The sequence below is a fragment of the Condylostylus longicornis genome, unplaced genomic scaffold, assembly GCF_029603195.1.
Source record: "Condylostylus longicornis isolate FDR11 unplaced genomic scaffold, ASM2960319v2 ptg000010l, whole genome shotgun sequence".
Classification (NCBI taxonomy): Eukaryota; Metazoa; Arthropoda; class Insecta; order Diptera; family Dolichopodidae; genus Condylostylus; species Condylostylus longicornis.
The window spans coordinates 13,787,903-13,804,029 of NW_026577979.1; the positions used below are offsets into that span (position 1 = coordinate 13,787,903).

The 16,127-nt window shown below is 23.8% G+C and overlaps 1 protein-coding gene across 1 annotated transcript in view; it reads right to left on the reverse strand.

The window, feature by feature from the left end:
- The window catches only part of LOC129618734 (acetylcholine receptor subunit alpha-like), a 108,477-nt gene that overhangs the window by 58,033 nt on the left and 34,317 nt on the right, over positions 1-16,127 (reverse strand). The window contains exons 2-4 of the mRNA XM_055533694.1: positions 14,750-15,044; positions 12,769-12,949; positions 212-327 (exon numbers count right to left, since the gene is read on the reverse strand). Of these exons, the coding sequence (XP_055389669.1) occupies positions 212-327; positions 12,769-12,949; positions 14,750-15,044 (592 nt within the window). The remainder of the gene's footprint in view (positions 1-211; positions 328-12,768; positions 12,950-14,749; positions 15,045-16,127) is intronic.

Genomic DNA, 16,127 nt, shown 5'->3' on the forward strand with positions numbered 1-16,127 from the left:
GCTTATGAAATTTTGAAGTCTCTTACTTCTAACATCTTTAACCGTGAGAAGCTACTAACTATTATTTTCGACTTAATTTGTTTAATATTAAATTTCAAAATATATATACTTTGATATTTTTAAAATTAATTTCAATAAAAATAATAAAATTAATTTTATTTACGATTAAATATTGCAAGAAAATATATAATTTTTATTCTTTTTAACTTACCGTACAGCAGGAACTTCTAATATATCCCATTCAACTGATTTATAAAATTCAGAAAGATCAACACCAATATCAACTACATTTGTACCATTTACTTCATCGATATGCCTTAAATCCACCTGAAAGTGAAAAGAAAAACAAAACTTCATCTTAACAAGATCCCAAGAAAATAAATATGAAAAACAAAAACAAATTATGTACATTAATACTGTAAATAAGTAATGTGTATGTACAAGCAATGTGTGTATTAGGATAAATAAAAATATGTACATAAATTTTAGCCAACATGATATGAGCAAATTTTCTTTTCATACTTACATAAATAAATAAAAGTAAATAAGTAAGACGTTCTGGTACATAACAAACATTCTGTTATTCTGTTATTCAAACATTCTAACATTTATTTGTTACAAAACTTAATCGAAAATAAAAAAAAAAAGAAAAAACCAAATCCAATTTAATGCTTAAGCCTTTAATCCACTTTATGTCTTTAAGAAAATAATAAGTGTTCAGGAATAAAAAGAAAAGAGAACAAAATAATTGAAGAACAAACCATTGAAGGATTCAATGACATCTACACCACATTTAAAGAGTGGTGACGAGTGGTGACATCTACTTTAAGTAATAACAAAATACAAGATATTCTTTTCATTCAAAGTAACACAATGTTAAAAATTTATGAGAATAATGTCTACCGTAAGATGTCACCAGGAAAAACTTTATTGTGGTTAACTTTGTACGAAGTTGAAGAATAGTAAACTGCAATGGACTATTTATGCAATATTTTTTAGTATAATTGAGTTTTATGGGCTAAAGCTTCTTCGAGATTACTGTTAACAATCTAGATTTTGATCTCGTCAATAATTAAATTTTCAAAAGTATTAAGAGTAGGAAAGTAATAGGAGTATTTAAAAGTAGTAGGAATAATGAACGCATAGATATTAACACTTGGATATTAAGTTTGTGGTTTAAAAGTTTACGAAATCAGAAAAACATTAGATCTCTGTAAGGTAATATTGACATTTAATATTACAATTACAAGATTCTCTTAAATTATATTACAAGATAGTTACGCAGTATTTTTCTTAAATTTTCGTCTTTCTTCTGCTATATATTTCGAAATTTATTGAATATTTCGGTATTCTTACAAATATTGTATAACACTTTTTTATTAGTGAGTCTTATTTCTTGTAACTGATGATTGTAACTGATCATTTAAAAAAAAAATAATTTTTTGTTCTAACAAAACCTAAATGTTTTTTTGTTAACTAAATTAAGTAACTGCTTATAATATAAGAATATTTTTGTATTTTAGATTGTTATTTACACCTTACAAACGTAAAAGAAATTTATTTATGCATAATCATTTTATCAGTCGATTATATTTGTCCGAAACTACTTAACAAAGAAGTTTTTGCAACACAAAAGAAAAAGGCAAAAAAAAAAAAATTATTTTTATGTTTTCATTATTAAAACATTTTTTTTTATATAAAAAATTGTACGAAATCCTTTATAAAACTCAATAGAAATTTTATAAAGTTTTAAGAATTATAATGATTGTTTGCGATTTTGTACAAATGTTTAAGCTAAATTTCTTTTGATTAATTGTTGGCTTAAGATTTGTAAATATAATGTAGAGAAAGAAAGAAGATTGAAAAGTTGATGCTATTGATTGTTATTAGAGTATAAATAAATTTTTCTGAATGGGTTGTGAAGTGGTACAAATTTTCTTTTAAATTTTATTAAAAACATAAAAAAACTATAGTTAAAGCTATTTTTTTTTCATCTTTTATTTATTATGCCAAAATTAAATTCATATTACAAAATATTCTTGTATCATAAAATATAAACGCATTGCATACTTTCAGGGGTACTTATAATAAATATAAAAAAATATTTATTAACATAGGAAAGCTGTTATAATTTTTTGATTTTTGAAATTTTTCTTCTTAGAAAAAAAAAAACATTATAAAAAATTTTGTGAAAAGAACGACTTTAAAATAATAGTTAATTTTATTGGTCGTTTAGAGGGAATAGACTTTTAATATATTTTCTGCTACAATTTTATTGCTCTAGTATATGATTTGGCTTAGCTTCAGAACTTATTTCTATTCGAAATTTCATTAGTCGGAGCATAGAAGAAAGTAAATTTTAAAAACTCTTTGTAAAATTTTCAAAAAGATGAGATCACCCTCTCGCTTGCAAAGAAAATTCTTGTATAAATTTCTTACACTCATAATTTTAATTTGGAAGTACTTAGAATATTTGATTTACTTCTTTTTCACATTACTCAATTTACTTATTCTAATGCTTGTGTAGGCGCTAATAATATTATTGATATCTTTTCATTATAATTAAATTAATATAATCAATATTCTTGCTTTGATTTTTATATTATTTACGCCATTTGGCTATCATTTTAACTAAGAACAAAATAAATTTAGTTTACGCATAAAAGAGCATTATTGTACCTACTCATAATATTCTTTATTATGAACCTGCAGGTATATATATATACAAATTACTTGAATTTTAATAGAATACTTCTAAGTGATTTTAATACAAAAACAAAAAGTAGAAAAAACAATAAAAAAATAAATAATATTTTCCTATTAAATCTGGAAAGCAAAATACAAAAAAAAAACAACTAAAATTTTTTCATAATATTTTTCTATCAATTTTACATACACCTATAATACACATACACACACTCCTTTTATATAAAATGTCCTTATTCGTGTAAAAGTAAATTGTAAATTTGAAAAAAAAAAAAAATCTTTTATTTACAATAATACAAGTTAAAATATGATGCTTACTTAGTTATTTATAATCTGCATAATTTATTTGATGTTCTTTAGAATGCTTTCATAAAAATAATTTAAATAAATTCAAAAATTTTTACGAATAACGTGATATGAATTTTAAATAAATTGCTACTTTTATCATGTACACATGTATGTACTTAAATATTATAAATTACATACACACATATTATGTACTCAGATGTACTTATAATATTTTATTTGTCTATTTTTTTTTTTTAAGTTCTGTTTGTGCATGGTTTTGTTCGCGATGATGTAACAAAATTTTCGCGAATAGTAAAAAAAAAATATCAAAAAAAAAAATAAACTTGAAGAGAATGAAGGTTATAATAAAGGATTTTAAGTGATAGAATTCAAGGTCATCCAACCAAGAAAAAAAACAAAAAAATTTTGGGGTTAAAAATAATATAAAACGAATTTTTTTAGTTATCTTACATTTAGAGTGTTAATAAGTTTGAAGAAAAGAGAGCAAGCAAGTAAAAATTTGAATAATTCTAATTTGTTCATTTTGTATTTTATTTTTTCTTTTTTTGCAAATTGATTTTATATTCAATTATTTTTAAATTAATAACATTAAAATATTTTTAAAGGATGGTTTTCTTTTCAACTTTAATATTTAAAATATTTTGAAATTGTTGTAAAAATTTACACGGTATTCGTATGTATTTGCTCTTACTACGAAAAACAAAGTTCTGTTTCTCTGAATTCTAATTAATTAGAACGCATTAAATTCACAGATGAGAAACATATAAAATAAATTTCCAAGAAATTTTCTAATTAACTCGTTTTTTTTTATTAATGAGTAAATAAATTAAAAATTTAATATAATTGAGTTATTTTCCTTTCTATACTTATTTATGATTTTATAATAATTTTTACAGGTCTGACGAATTTCGAATTAAGTTTTTACTATAATACTACTAGCACTATAGTAAAATACTTGCATAAGAAGGATAAGGATAGGATGCAACTAAAAAGAGTGATAAGCTTCTTTAATTCTTCGCTATATTTCCGTGCCGTTATAGAAATTAAAGGTAAGATTTTCTGCAAATTGCCTTCTTTAAATTTTTCTTTATGATTCAAGGCATAATGTGCATATCATTAGTTTTTGTTCTGTTTGGTGTCTGGTTTGTTCAGAATTGAAATCGTGATATTTTGGCTTGCTACTTTTTTCATTTGAATTTTAATTGAAGATCTCGAAAGGCTCTTCAAGATTTTTTTCATCAAATCTTCAAAATGAAGATTTCATTTAAAAAAAATTAAGATATTTGGTTTTATATACGAGTATGTGGCAGTACTATGTGTAAGATTCTATATTGGCCATCAGTTTGATATTAAATATTTTAGGGTAACATATTTCTTTGTAAGTTTCAAATATATTATGTAATTTGTGAATTTTAAAATGAAATATTTAATACTAAAATGTAAAATAAAATTTACCCTTTAGACAATATTTTGGATAGTTTAAATTTATAAGAATTAAAATCGGGATTTGAATAAATTAAATTTTTTCATTGTAACCGCTTGATTCATAAAATTTATTTACTTTATCTTAAAAGTTCTTTGACTACAAGACCTTATAGATGTTCGGCTTATAATATTGTGTTTCAAAGATAAATTTTGAAAACTACCACAAATGTTTTCTTTAAGTTATCAAGCATAGAAATTTCTATTACCTTGAAAGTCGTTAGTTTATCAATTTATTAAATTAAAACTTTTGATGGAAAGTTTATGGTTTTTATTGTATATAAATATATAAATATCCACATAGTAATTTGTATGTCGCACCTGTAGAACAAAACTGTTGCAAAATTTTATCGTATAGAAATATGATCGTAGAATAATAGGCAACACAAATGTGAGAATGATTTCATGACCGTTTTTGTTCATTATTTTAAACACGCTTTTTCCAACTTTGATTTTATTTATTCCAAAAATTTTTCCAAGTATTTTTAAGGTCTAATTCTGATTTGAGCACTTCTTCACTATGAAAGCTATTTTGGATAATCAATGTTATTTTGAAAAGTTTTCCAGTACCTAATAAAATACATTATAACGATCGGATTCAAGCTACGTACCGTAGATTGAACATCCTTGTATCAGACTCTGCGAAAATATTGTATACACGTATAATTTTTAATTAATTTATAGAAAAAATTTTTTGAATTTTAAAATAATAAATTTTTTATTTTATATCTTTAACTATTTGCAAAACTAAACCATTTTTCATAATTTTCGAAATTTATACAAAAATTTTTTAAAAAGAAAAAGTTTTCTTTGAGAAAAAATAGAAAAAAATAACAAAAATAATTTGTTTAATTATTCCATTTCTATATTAATGCGTGCATATAAAACGCTTTTAGAAATTATCATAATTACACTCTCATACAAGAACTCATACAGAACTCATGCAAAACTCATACAGAACTCATTTTCTTATCATTATATGCAATCAATATCATGTAACACGTAAATAATAATATTAACTGGCATAAAGAAAATAACTTTTTTACATTTTGGTTTCTTATTCTTAATTATATTAGTTTTAAAACTGTCTTTATCTTTAAATTTCTTATTTTGCTATATTGTTTTTATTTTTATTCCTTTTGGTTTATAAAGGAATTATACAAATGATTATTAATATGTATATAGGGTTTCTTTTATATGTAAATATTTAATATGCTTATAAAGAAAAATATATGTACATATTTATGTGTACGATTGTACAGGATTGTTCAAATGTTCTGGCGAGTGAAATAAAATACGCTCAATTTTCCATATCTGTTCTAAATGAAGACGTATCTAATTTATTTCCTATGGTTTCTAGATCACATTTATATTAAAAAAATTCAGATTTGGTTTGGAAAGAAAACAAATTATACTGCACGTTAGGGAATTCTAGTAAACCTTCAAATAATAATTTTACAGAGAATTATAATGATAATAAAACCGCTTTTTGTATAACCAAATACTTTATGATTCTATAAAATAGTTCTATTTTAGAACTATTACGCCTGAGTAGTTCTGTTCTCCTAAAAATGCAAGCTCGACTTATTAAAAAAAAAACTTTTTTCGAATTTGATTAGTAGCTTTCAGTAGCTTTTTTGTAGGCCCAAAAGCACAGCACAAGGTCTGCTAATGCTCATTAAAGCATTAGGAAAAAGAGTGTTTTTTCATAACAATTGTATTGTGCTGCTTACTGCAATACTTCTTATTGCAGTCCAATCTTAAATCACTCGTACAATGAGTTGAACTTATGTTGATGGCGTTTCTTATATTCAGCCTCCTTTTTCCCAACTGTTTTCTGAGATTGGAGTTCAGACATTTATTGTTGTCTGAGTTTTTTTTGTTCATTTTGAACTTGTATTCATTTATTCTTTTTAAAAAATTACAGAAATGATATCTTTTTAAATTAATAAGTATTTCAAATAAAATTAAGAACCTTAGGATGGTTTTATGGTATGAATGAGATTCTAAATATAAAATAATGAATGCAGACAGGATAGCTACTTTTGAGAAATCTTGTAGTAGAATATATATACAAAATATTTACACATGTTCATATTTACATAACACACACGCATACATGTGTCTGTTAAATGCGAGAGAAAAAGAAAATTAAAAAAGAAAAAAAAACACAAGAAATTGAAAACTTTATGAAAACTTTTTCCATTTTCAAATACAGAAAGTTTTTTCATATAAAGAAATTTTCTTATGTCGGGTAAATAACACCTACTTATGTGTAATAATAATACTGTATATAAGCGTATACATGTGTGTATGTATAATATAAAATTTTTATACAGTACATATACATAGATATTTATACAGTTATTTTTATATCAGTACACATATACGAACTGCATCTTTAAATCCAAGATTTTTAAATAACATTCTCTTAGAATATGTGACTATTTCATATTTTTGATAAGTTTAAAGAGATTGGCACCTTTAGCCCCAACCCCTTTAGGCCTAGGTTTAAAATAATGCATCAAATTTTGAACGTCAAACACTCACCTTAATTAGCCAGATAAGTCTGGATCTAGAATGGTAAAGGTATAAATTACAATTGACTTTGTACCCGATTTACTCAAAATAGATGTGTTTGTCTCTTATTTAATTATTAATTTTAATTATAGGTGACATATTTTATAATAAAACGAGTAGATTTAACAAGATATTATACAGCATTTGAGATGCGATTCGTAGTAATTTTCTTAAAGCTGATAATGAATAAATTTCATACACTTTTTATTATATTTAGAATTATTTTTTCGTTTTACAAGCGAAAAAAGAACTTTTGTTTGAGTTCTGTTCGCTTCATATTATACACGTATATTTGGAAGACTTTATTTTAAAATAAATATTACCTGAAGATTTATTCATTAACTTTGCGCGGACATTCGCGGTAAGATGTATAAATATTTTATATGCGCGTCAAAACAATGTTTAAGTACACTTATGTGTTGCTATTTTTATACACGTAAATGTTAAGAATGTATCTAAATTCTCTTTTACGGTTACTTAAATTAAATAAATAAGCAGTAAACAGTTGTTTTAATCATTTTGAATATTAGAAGAAAAAAAAAACTCTTTTTAATATTTATTTTCTTCCGTTTACCGGATATACTTATCCTTCAAGTTATTACTGGGAGGCCCAAAAGTACCTTAGCAATTTTATCTGCTTACAGTTTTATCAATGTTCGCATGTATATACATATATGAAAATAGTTGAAAATCAAAAGATCAAATTTTTGAAACATTGTACCATGATTTTTCATTCCAGGACTTTGATTTCTTATTTGTGACCGTATAATTTCGATATATTGTTAAATATATAAATACCAATTTCAATGCACAATTTTCGAAAAAAAAAATATGGGTACATATACATGCATATGTATATTTCTAACATTTACCAGAATACGTTTTTACAAAATATAAATGCTCCGATTATAAAGCAAAGTTGTTATTTGTTTCATATAGGATCTATATTCAATTTGTTACAACGATTGTAGCAACACGGAAGGAATACATGCAACCCGATATATATATTTTGTTATTCAGAATTGTATTCTATTGCAAATGAGGAAGATCTTCTACTGGAGTGTTTAGCTATCACAGAAAGAACATGCTCATATCTAATAACATACCTAAAACTGATCCGGATTTGCTGCTTATTGTTCGAAAGTTTTCGAGAAGCTCTATTTTTTTTCAGTGACATGTTGAAAATTGTCTACGTAATTAACAGTAAACTGAATCGTTATTAGAGATTTATGATTCGGTCAAATAGAAAGTATGTATATTCATTATTAGAAAGTACGAGAAAACTGACTTTTTGATCATACTATGCTCACATTCAAAATAATATTTATGATACACACATAGATTCATACACTCATAAAACATTAAGTAAAAATATAATTATTATGTTTATATGTAAGTATATCGAATATAATATATAAGGTATCATCACTAACAGCAGTATCATTACAAAGATCACTGAGTTTTCATAAACAGAGATAAGAAACTAAGAATATATTTATTAAGCGAGAACTTTCCAAGCCTTTAGGTATATGTATATAAAATAATGTATATAAACCTAATTATATATTATGAATTCACATATATATATACTTATATATAAATATATGATGAACTTTTATACTCTTTAGAACATTTAGTCATATTATTGTGTGTGAAATATGAAGAAAAGAAAATTTTTGCTTTTCAGATGACGGCGGTGTAATTTGTAATTTATTTTGTGTTTTTTTTTTTCTTGTACTTTATCCTATTAAAAGTATGTTAGATATGCATGTGAAGGATATAATAAAGGATTCAAAAGTTATCAGTTATATGTGTACCTATATACATAAAATATATTTTATACATATATGTTTATTTAAATTTATTTGGTTGGTGTTACACATAATATCAAAATATTTGAATATTGTGAATTTAAAACTTTATTGTATGCTTTTTTACAGATACACACACACACAAAACACTTACGTATCGCATATACAATTTGTATCTAAATAAATTTTAATACAAAGTCGAACCAGTGATGCCATGAAACAACTCCGAATGTAGAAAGTTTTGGATTTTTTATGCTTAATTTCATATTTATTTAATTTTAAAAGACAAAATGTGCTTTAATAATAATAAAAAGATAAATAATAACGCTTTTGGAAAGTTTGAAAAATGTTTAGTTGAGAAAATAAAATAAAATTTTTTTTTTCGTCTCAAGTTTTTTTTTTTTTATATTAAGAGGGTAATTTTCACAAAATGTAAATTTGAATAATATTTAATTAAAATCTGTTAAAAAAGACAGCTTTTTTTGCTTTACAAATAAAATGAGCATCTTATAAATTTGAAGAAAATATAATATAGGTTAAAGCACAGCAATTTGCATAGCTTTAATATTTAGGTAATGATGATTTTGGTTTAATATGTTAGAAAAACTAAAAAGAAAATTAATTAACAAAAAATTTCAATTTTGTTACCTTGTCATAAAATGAATTTTTCAATTTCAATTTTGGTTTTTATGTAAATTTAAAATTATTATTCGAGTTTGTAACTAAAATATGGTCTTATAAAACCTTAGTTATACTATGTACTAAGTTTGTTTTCATATGATATACATGCATTTATATTATAATATAATGCATATAAGAGTTTTTTGAGTAATAAAAATAAATACGCCATTGTCTATGTACGCAATGCGAGGTGCATTATAATATTGTACCTTCGACTGAAATATTCAAATTTTCATAAAAAATTGCATATGCGTAGGCGACTATAAGTACAATGTTATTTTGTATTTCATTTTGTAAATATTTAATGTCAAAAAGTTAAAAAATTATTAGAATGTTGAATAATATGTTGGATTTGTACATAATTTTTTAATCTGGACTATAATCAGTGATTATCGGCAATTTTAGATATTTTTGTCATATATTTGCGGAAATTAATTTTAAATAGCGAATAATTGCAAATAATTATATATTGTTATATATAATTAATAAAATAAATTTTGGAAACTTGGATGTCTAACTTCGAACTCGGCTCAGTTACACACAAAAAAAATAAAATTTTCAACTCAGTAATATTGGATTATTTACCGTTATCTAATCGAAAAATCTGCTACGAAGGTACGGAAGGTTTTCGCATTGGGATAATTCATTCAGGCTAGTGAAAAATTAATTTGACTGTCCTAAATAAGAACCTAATAATATAATGTTATATAAAGAAATAGTGCTATGTGGCATCAAATTACTGAACATATGGCATAGAGGCTAATTTGAAATTTAGTAGTAATTTTTTAGAATTTTCGTGTTAAGTTATAGGGATTTATTTTATAAAGCAGATCTACTATATATAACATACATATAATATGGTAATAATATTAATTTGTTCTATCTTCTATCTTTGTATTAAATACCACTATACTCGTATAATTTAAATTCAAAATAATCTCTTAGTAATATTAAAATAGGTGAAAATTAAAAATTATGTTAAGGTAGGTGAAAACATTTTTAATCCTTTACAATCAATTTTATAAGCTCTTACTTGCGCTTAGAAATTTACTACTTATTTTCGTGAACTTTTTTAAATATTTATGAACATACATATACATTTATATCGTAAACATAGGATATTTAAAATCTATGTATAGTAAAAGAAAGTAATTGTAAAGTAAAATTTGTATTAAAATTACCTTCACGAGGTTAAAAATTATTCAAATAAAATACAAGTAGATATTTTATTTTATTGCTAAGTTTTATAAAGTAGTAACAACATTAGCTATGTGTACATGCACTGCTACTTCCATTTATTATAATCAAGGTCGTCAGTATATTTGTACATATTGAAAATTAAATATTTTTTTTTTGTGTCAACATGTAAAATACATTTCTTACGTGATCTAAATAAGGATTTTTTGACAAGACATATTCTACCGATTTGACATGCTTTAAATGATATTTTCTTTGATGTGACACAAGACAAGATGAAAAAAAAAATGAAATAAAAATTTTAAATTTTAATTAGAGTAAATTCTTCATAAATAATTTGTGCTTAAGAATTTCAGTTCAAGTGAAAAATTTTTTTGTGGTTTTTGCTGTTTTCTTTTTCCAAATAAACTTAAATTTCAATCGTTTTAATTTTTGACAAAAATATTCTTGGTATAAAATGTTATGTGAAAAAAATGTCAATTTATTCTTGTAAAAATTTTTATTTATAAAGTGAATTGTCAGAACGTGACTGTTTAATTGACAAAAGAAGAAAATAAAATCTAATTTTCTATATAGGTAAAAATTGTGTCAATAAAATTGACAGTATTTTTTTACTTTGTATAAATATTTTATTTTAAAAATTTTAGTTTGGTTTTGCATATTAAAAACGTGAAGAATTATTTTCTGTTTTAAATCTACTACTCTTACGGTGTTTCTCATAACATTACACCATTCTACACAACGCAGTTATTAAAACCATTCTGCACGAATTTGCCTTTACTTTTTATAAAGAAAATTAATTAGAATAACGTAATTGATTAACTTATAAAATTCCGTAATATAGAATGACAGCGAAAGAATGAATCGCTAGAATATAAACGGATAGTACAATGTCAAAAATGAAAATGCATTTTACCAACTTTTTGACTAATAAATAAATTTGATGTCGGGCATCATTAAGGTTTTCTTTATATTCTTTCAAATAGGATGAACAAATGAAATAAAAATAATTATTATTTCATGCTTGCCATCATGATTCGTACAACAGCTTCGACTCCATTCCAAATATTTTTAATTTTGCTAACAAAATTGCGGCTCTTTGTTTCTTAATTTTCTTTGCGAAAGAAGATACAATGGTGTGCATTTTGATTATTATGGATTATAAAATAATAGTTACATAATGTGCTTTATAGCTTGAAACCTATTCAGTATATCCATTGCAATGTATTCAGATAGTACATAAAAGTGTTAAGTTAATTAGTTTTTCTATCGAATATTTTTAACCAATTTTTACCGCGAAATATATTCAATATGAAAAATACCTGTTATAGTATATTTTACAATATTGTAGATTCCTCGATAAACAAATTTTTATTTTTTTAATTTTCCATGAAAAAAACAATCTTGTGGTTACTTAAACCACATATGATTAATGAAATTACATCAATCGCTTAACCACTCACATATTTGTCCTGTTTTTACTTTTTTAATTTTTTTTGTTTTGCAAAAATTTACCTTGGTGCATGTTTAAATTGCATATAATACGCATATAAAGTGTAATTAAATTACATATACAAAAATTTAAATAAACAAGGAGGTGTAGTGAAAATTGATTTAAAATTAAATCTCATGGTTAATCAATATGTCACATAATTGCACATTTTCCAGGTTTGATTATAAGTTGAACATGAAAAAACAATGACAAGAATAAATTTAAAAATATTTTCCTGTATGTGTTATACCATATAACAATTAATATAATATACGTATATGAAACTATGTTATTATTAAAATAATGTGAATTGAATGTATAAATTTAAAGCAAGTGAAAGCTTCAGCAGTTTATTTAAGATTCAAGTATTCCGTAGGAAATCTCTACACTATCTTTATAAAATAAAAACCATAAATTTAAAAACGTGTGTATATGAAATTAAATTTATGAGAAAAAGGATTTACTATTCATTAAAATTATAGAAATTATTATAATATATATAAAATTTACCTGAAATCCATCGTATGTCCAACTACCAAATTTCATAACACACGTTTGTTCATCAAATGGAAAATATTCAACATCAATTTCACATGAGCTCTTATAAATAGCTGGAGGGCGCCATTCAACACGTCCTGTATAATTTAAAGTTGCTTTAGTTGCAAGTGTTACTTCAAAATTACCATCGGCACTGTTGCAAAGAAAACAAAAAATAAAATTATAAACGAAACAAAAATTTATATAAAAAGAAAAACAATAAGAAAAAAACTTATTAGTAAGTCGAAAAGAAAATGAATTCAAATTAAATTGAGTAAAAAATTTAAAGACCGCCTAATAATAAAAAAATTTTTGCTTACACATATGTAAATTCCTATTATGTATATACATACATAGTATATAAGTAGCTATATTATTGTTGAACAATGTATAGACAAAAAAATTTAAAAAAAGAAACAAGAACAAAAAAAATGTTTTTTGTTTCCTGTACAAGTACGTTAAAAATAATCCTTGAATAAGGATGAAAAAAAAGGCAAAATGAATATTACAATAAGCAAGCAAAAACGAATAAACAAAAATAAAGAGACGAAGAACGAAATAGATAAAAAGAAACAAAAATAGCAACGCGCAAAAACAAACAAAAAAACAAAACTAAAAAAGAGCACACAATGTACTTCAATGTCAATAGTAAAATCCTTCTCACACCTCTCAACATTCATTCAACATTCTTTTTGTGCCATCACTGTAGTACTTCAACTATTTCGTATCAACTACTGTTCTCTATTCAAAATGAAATTATTTTGTTTTTTTTGGATGCAACATTTCAAGTTTTGTTTTATATTTTAATTTTTCTGTTTTTTTTTTTTGTTTTTGTGTATGTTGCCCTTTAAAGAGGCTTTCAACCTTCAAATTATTCGTTCCATAAGCACAAAATGAAATGTTCTAATGTAGGGTAGGGATGCTTTCTTTCGACGAGTTAAATTGAATTGGTTCTGCATTACATAGAATAAAATAGGAGGAACAGAAAAACTTATACTTTTTCGCGTGTAATAATTTCCGATTATATTGGCGTAGTGTAAATAAAACAAAGTTCCCGTCAGAAATTAAAGTCCTTAACTGAATCAGTTAGTAAATGACTTCCAATTAGCTTTTTTAATGGATTATTAAATTTATTATAATATAAATAAGCTGTCGAGGTAAATTGAACCATTCTTTAACTTTCAGTTCAGGCTGGGCTGACTAAGCAATCAGGAAATACAAAAACTAGTAAAGTTGATAAGAGAAATTTAGTGAAAGTTAAAAACATTTAAAAAACAAGTGTTATGGTTCATATAGGTTGTATATTTTAAGGGTTAAATGACGCTATTTTACATTTATTTCAATTCCTTCAAATTAATGCCCTACCGCACTTTAAAATACTGAAAACTTCCTGTATAAATTTTATAATAGTGTTCGGCACGTACACCATATAGTTATAAAATTTTATTTAGTAAAAATAAAAATTATTTCTATTTTAGGAAATTTTTTAAATGATAAAACAAAAAGTATAAAAACTACGGAAAACCAACAAAAAAAAATAAAAAAAAAAATAAAAGTTTTACGTTCAAAAATAATATGTGCTTAAATTTTATAACCACATACATACATACATACATCGATGTATAGAAATTCTCATGTAAAATTTTTTAAGTGTCTTTTTTTTCGTCATCAACATCATCAGCATTATTGAAATTATTTCAATAATATTATATAATCATTAAAATCAATAATTTTGCATTACAATGAGCTGTACACAATTCATACTTAAGTAATTCATACTTAAGTACAAGTACATTGTATTCAGCCATTATTCAAGGTACATTCATATACACATACATACTCATACAAAATTTGCTTAAAAATTTAATGAATAAATTTTATATTAGAAATAATTTTTATATAACCACAATTAAAATTTGCATTTTCCTATATTTAATAAAAATGTGTAACTTACTTATTATAAAGAACAATATCCGGCCGCCATATATGATCTGATGGTACATGTAACATTTCAACGCCACCATATTCTTTTGGTTCCCATTTTAATTTATAATCATACCATGATTGTTCTACCCAAAGATTTGTTGTCATTATTTGATTTTTTAGATTCACATCAATTAATTGTGATAATTTTAATTTAATACGAACTGATAAAGCATCTGTAACATTTACAACTGGGCGAACTAATTTATTATAATTACTAAGTAGATCGTCGTAAAGTCGTTTTGCATCAGGATTCGATGTGCTTGCTTTAACAAGAAAAACAATAAAATATTAATTGAAATTATGCATAAAAATTATGTTATGTATAAAATTTTTCTCTATAAAATTATACATAATAAGTGTATATTTGTAGGCGAATTATGTAAATGCGAAAGTAATGTTAAATGAACAGTAAGTGAAATTATATATGAGAAAATTTTGTTACTCATTTTATTATTTCAAGCATTTTTTTTTTATTATTTGTTGCAGATTTGCAAAAGAGAAACTAAAATGATATTATAAGGGTTCTTTTCTTTGTCAGCATAGAGAATAAATGACATTTTTATAAATTGTTTTATATATAGAATTTTTGTATAGTTTTGTTGCTAAAAATAGTAACATTATAAATGTCACGAGGTCCTTGAAAAAAAATTTAAAAATTAAAAATAAAAAAAAAGAACAAAAATTATAACATGTAAAAAATTATTATCTAAGCTGAAAATCCTTAAAATATGACATACAATGATTTTTCAAATGATTTTCTGAAAATTTCATATGTATTTGTGTAGAATTAGTAAGAATAAATAACTTAATTCGTATAATATTATAGTGTATGTGAATATTGTGGTTATGAATCGCAAAATCGATTTCAAAAACAAGGATTTTTGTAATTAATTACGCTTTGATTACATAAAATCATTAATAATTATAAAATAATTGTGTAAAAATAAAACAAAAAATTAATAATTGTAATAAAAAATGCTCAATATATTGCAATTTTTGGAATACTAATTCAAAAATATTGATTTACCGTGCGAGTTTAAGAATAGTTTTCTAATTATTTAAATTGAATATAACCTTAGCAGAAAATTGAATTATTAAAAGGTTTTGAGGTCTTGTTTTCATTACCAGCAATATTAAAACTTCATGAAGTATTGATTGATTAAGTTTCATTAAAATTATATGTGATAGATAATTATACAATGTTATATTTCTGCCATAGACAAAAATTTGAATAAATATTTTAAGATGTTAATTCAACGGGGATTAAATTTTTCAAACACTAAATCAATCAATGAAATTTTTGGACATCTTTTAAACAGTATCATTATTCTACCATATTGTAGTAG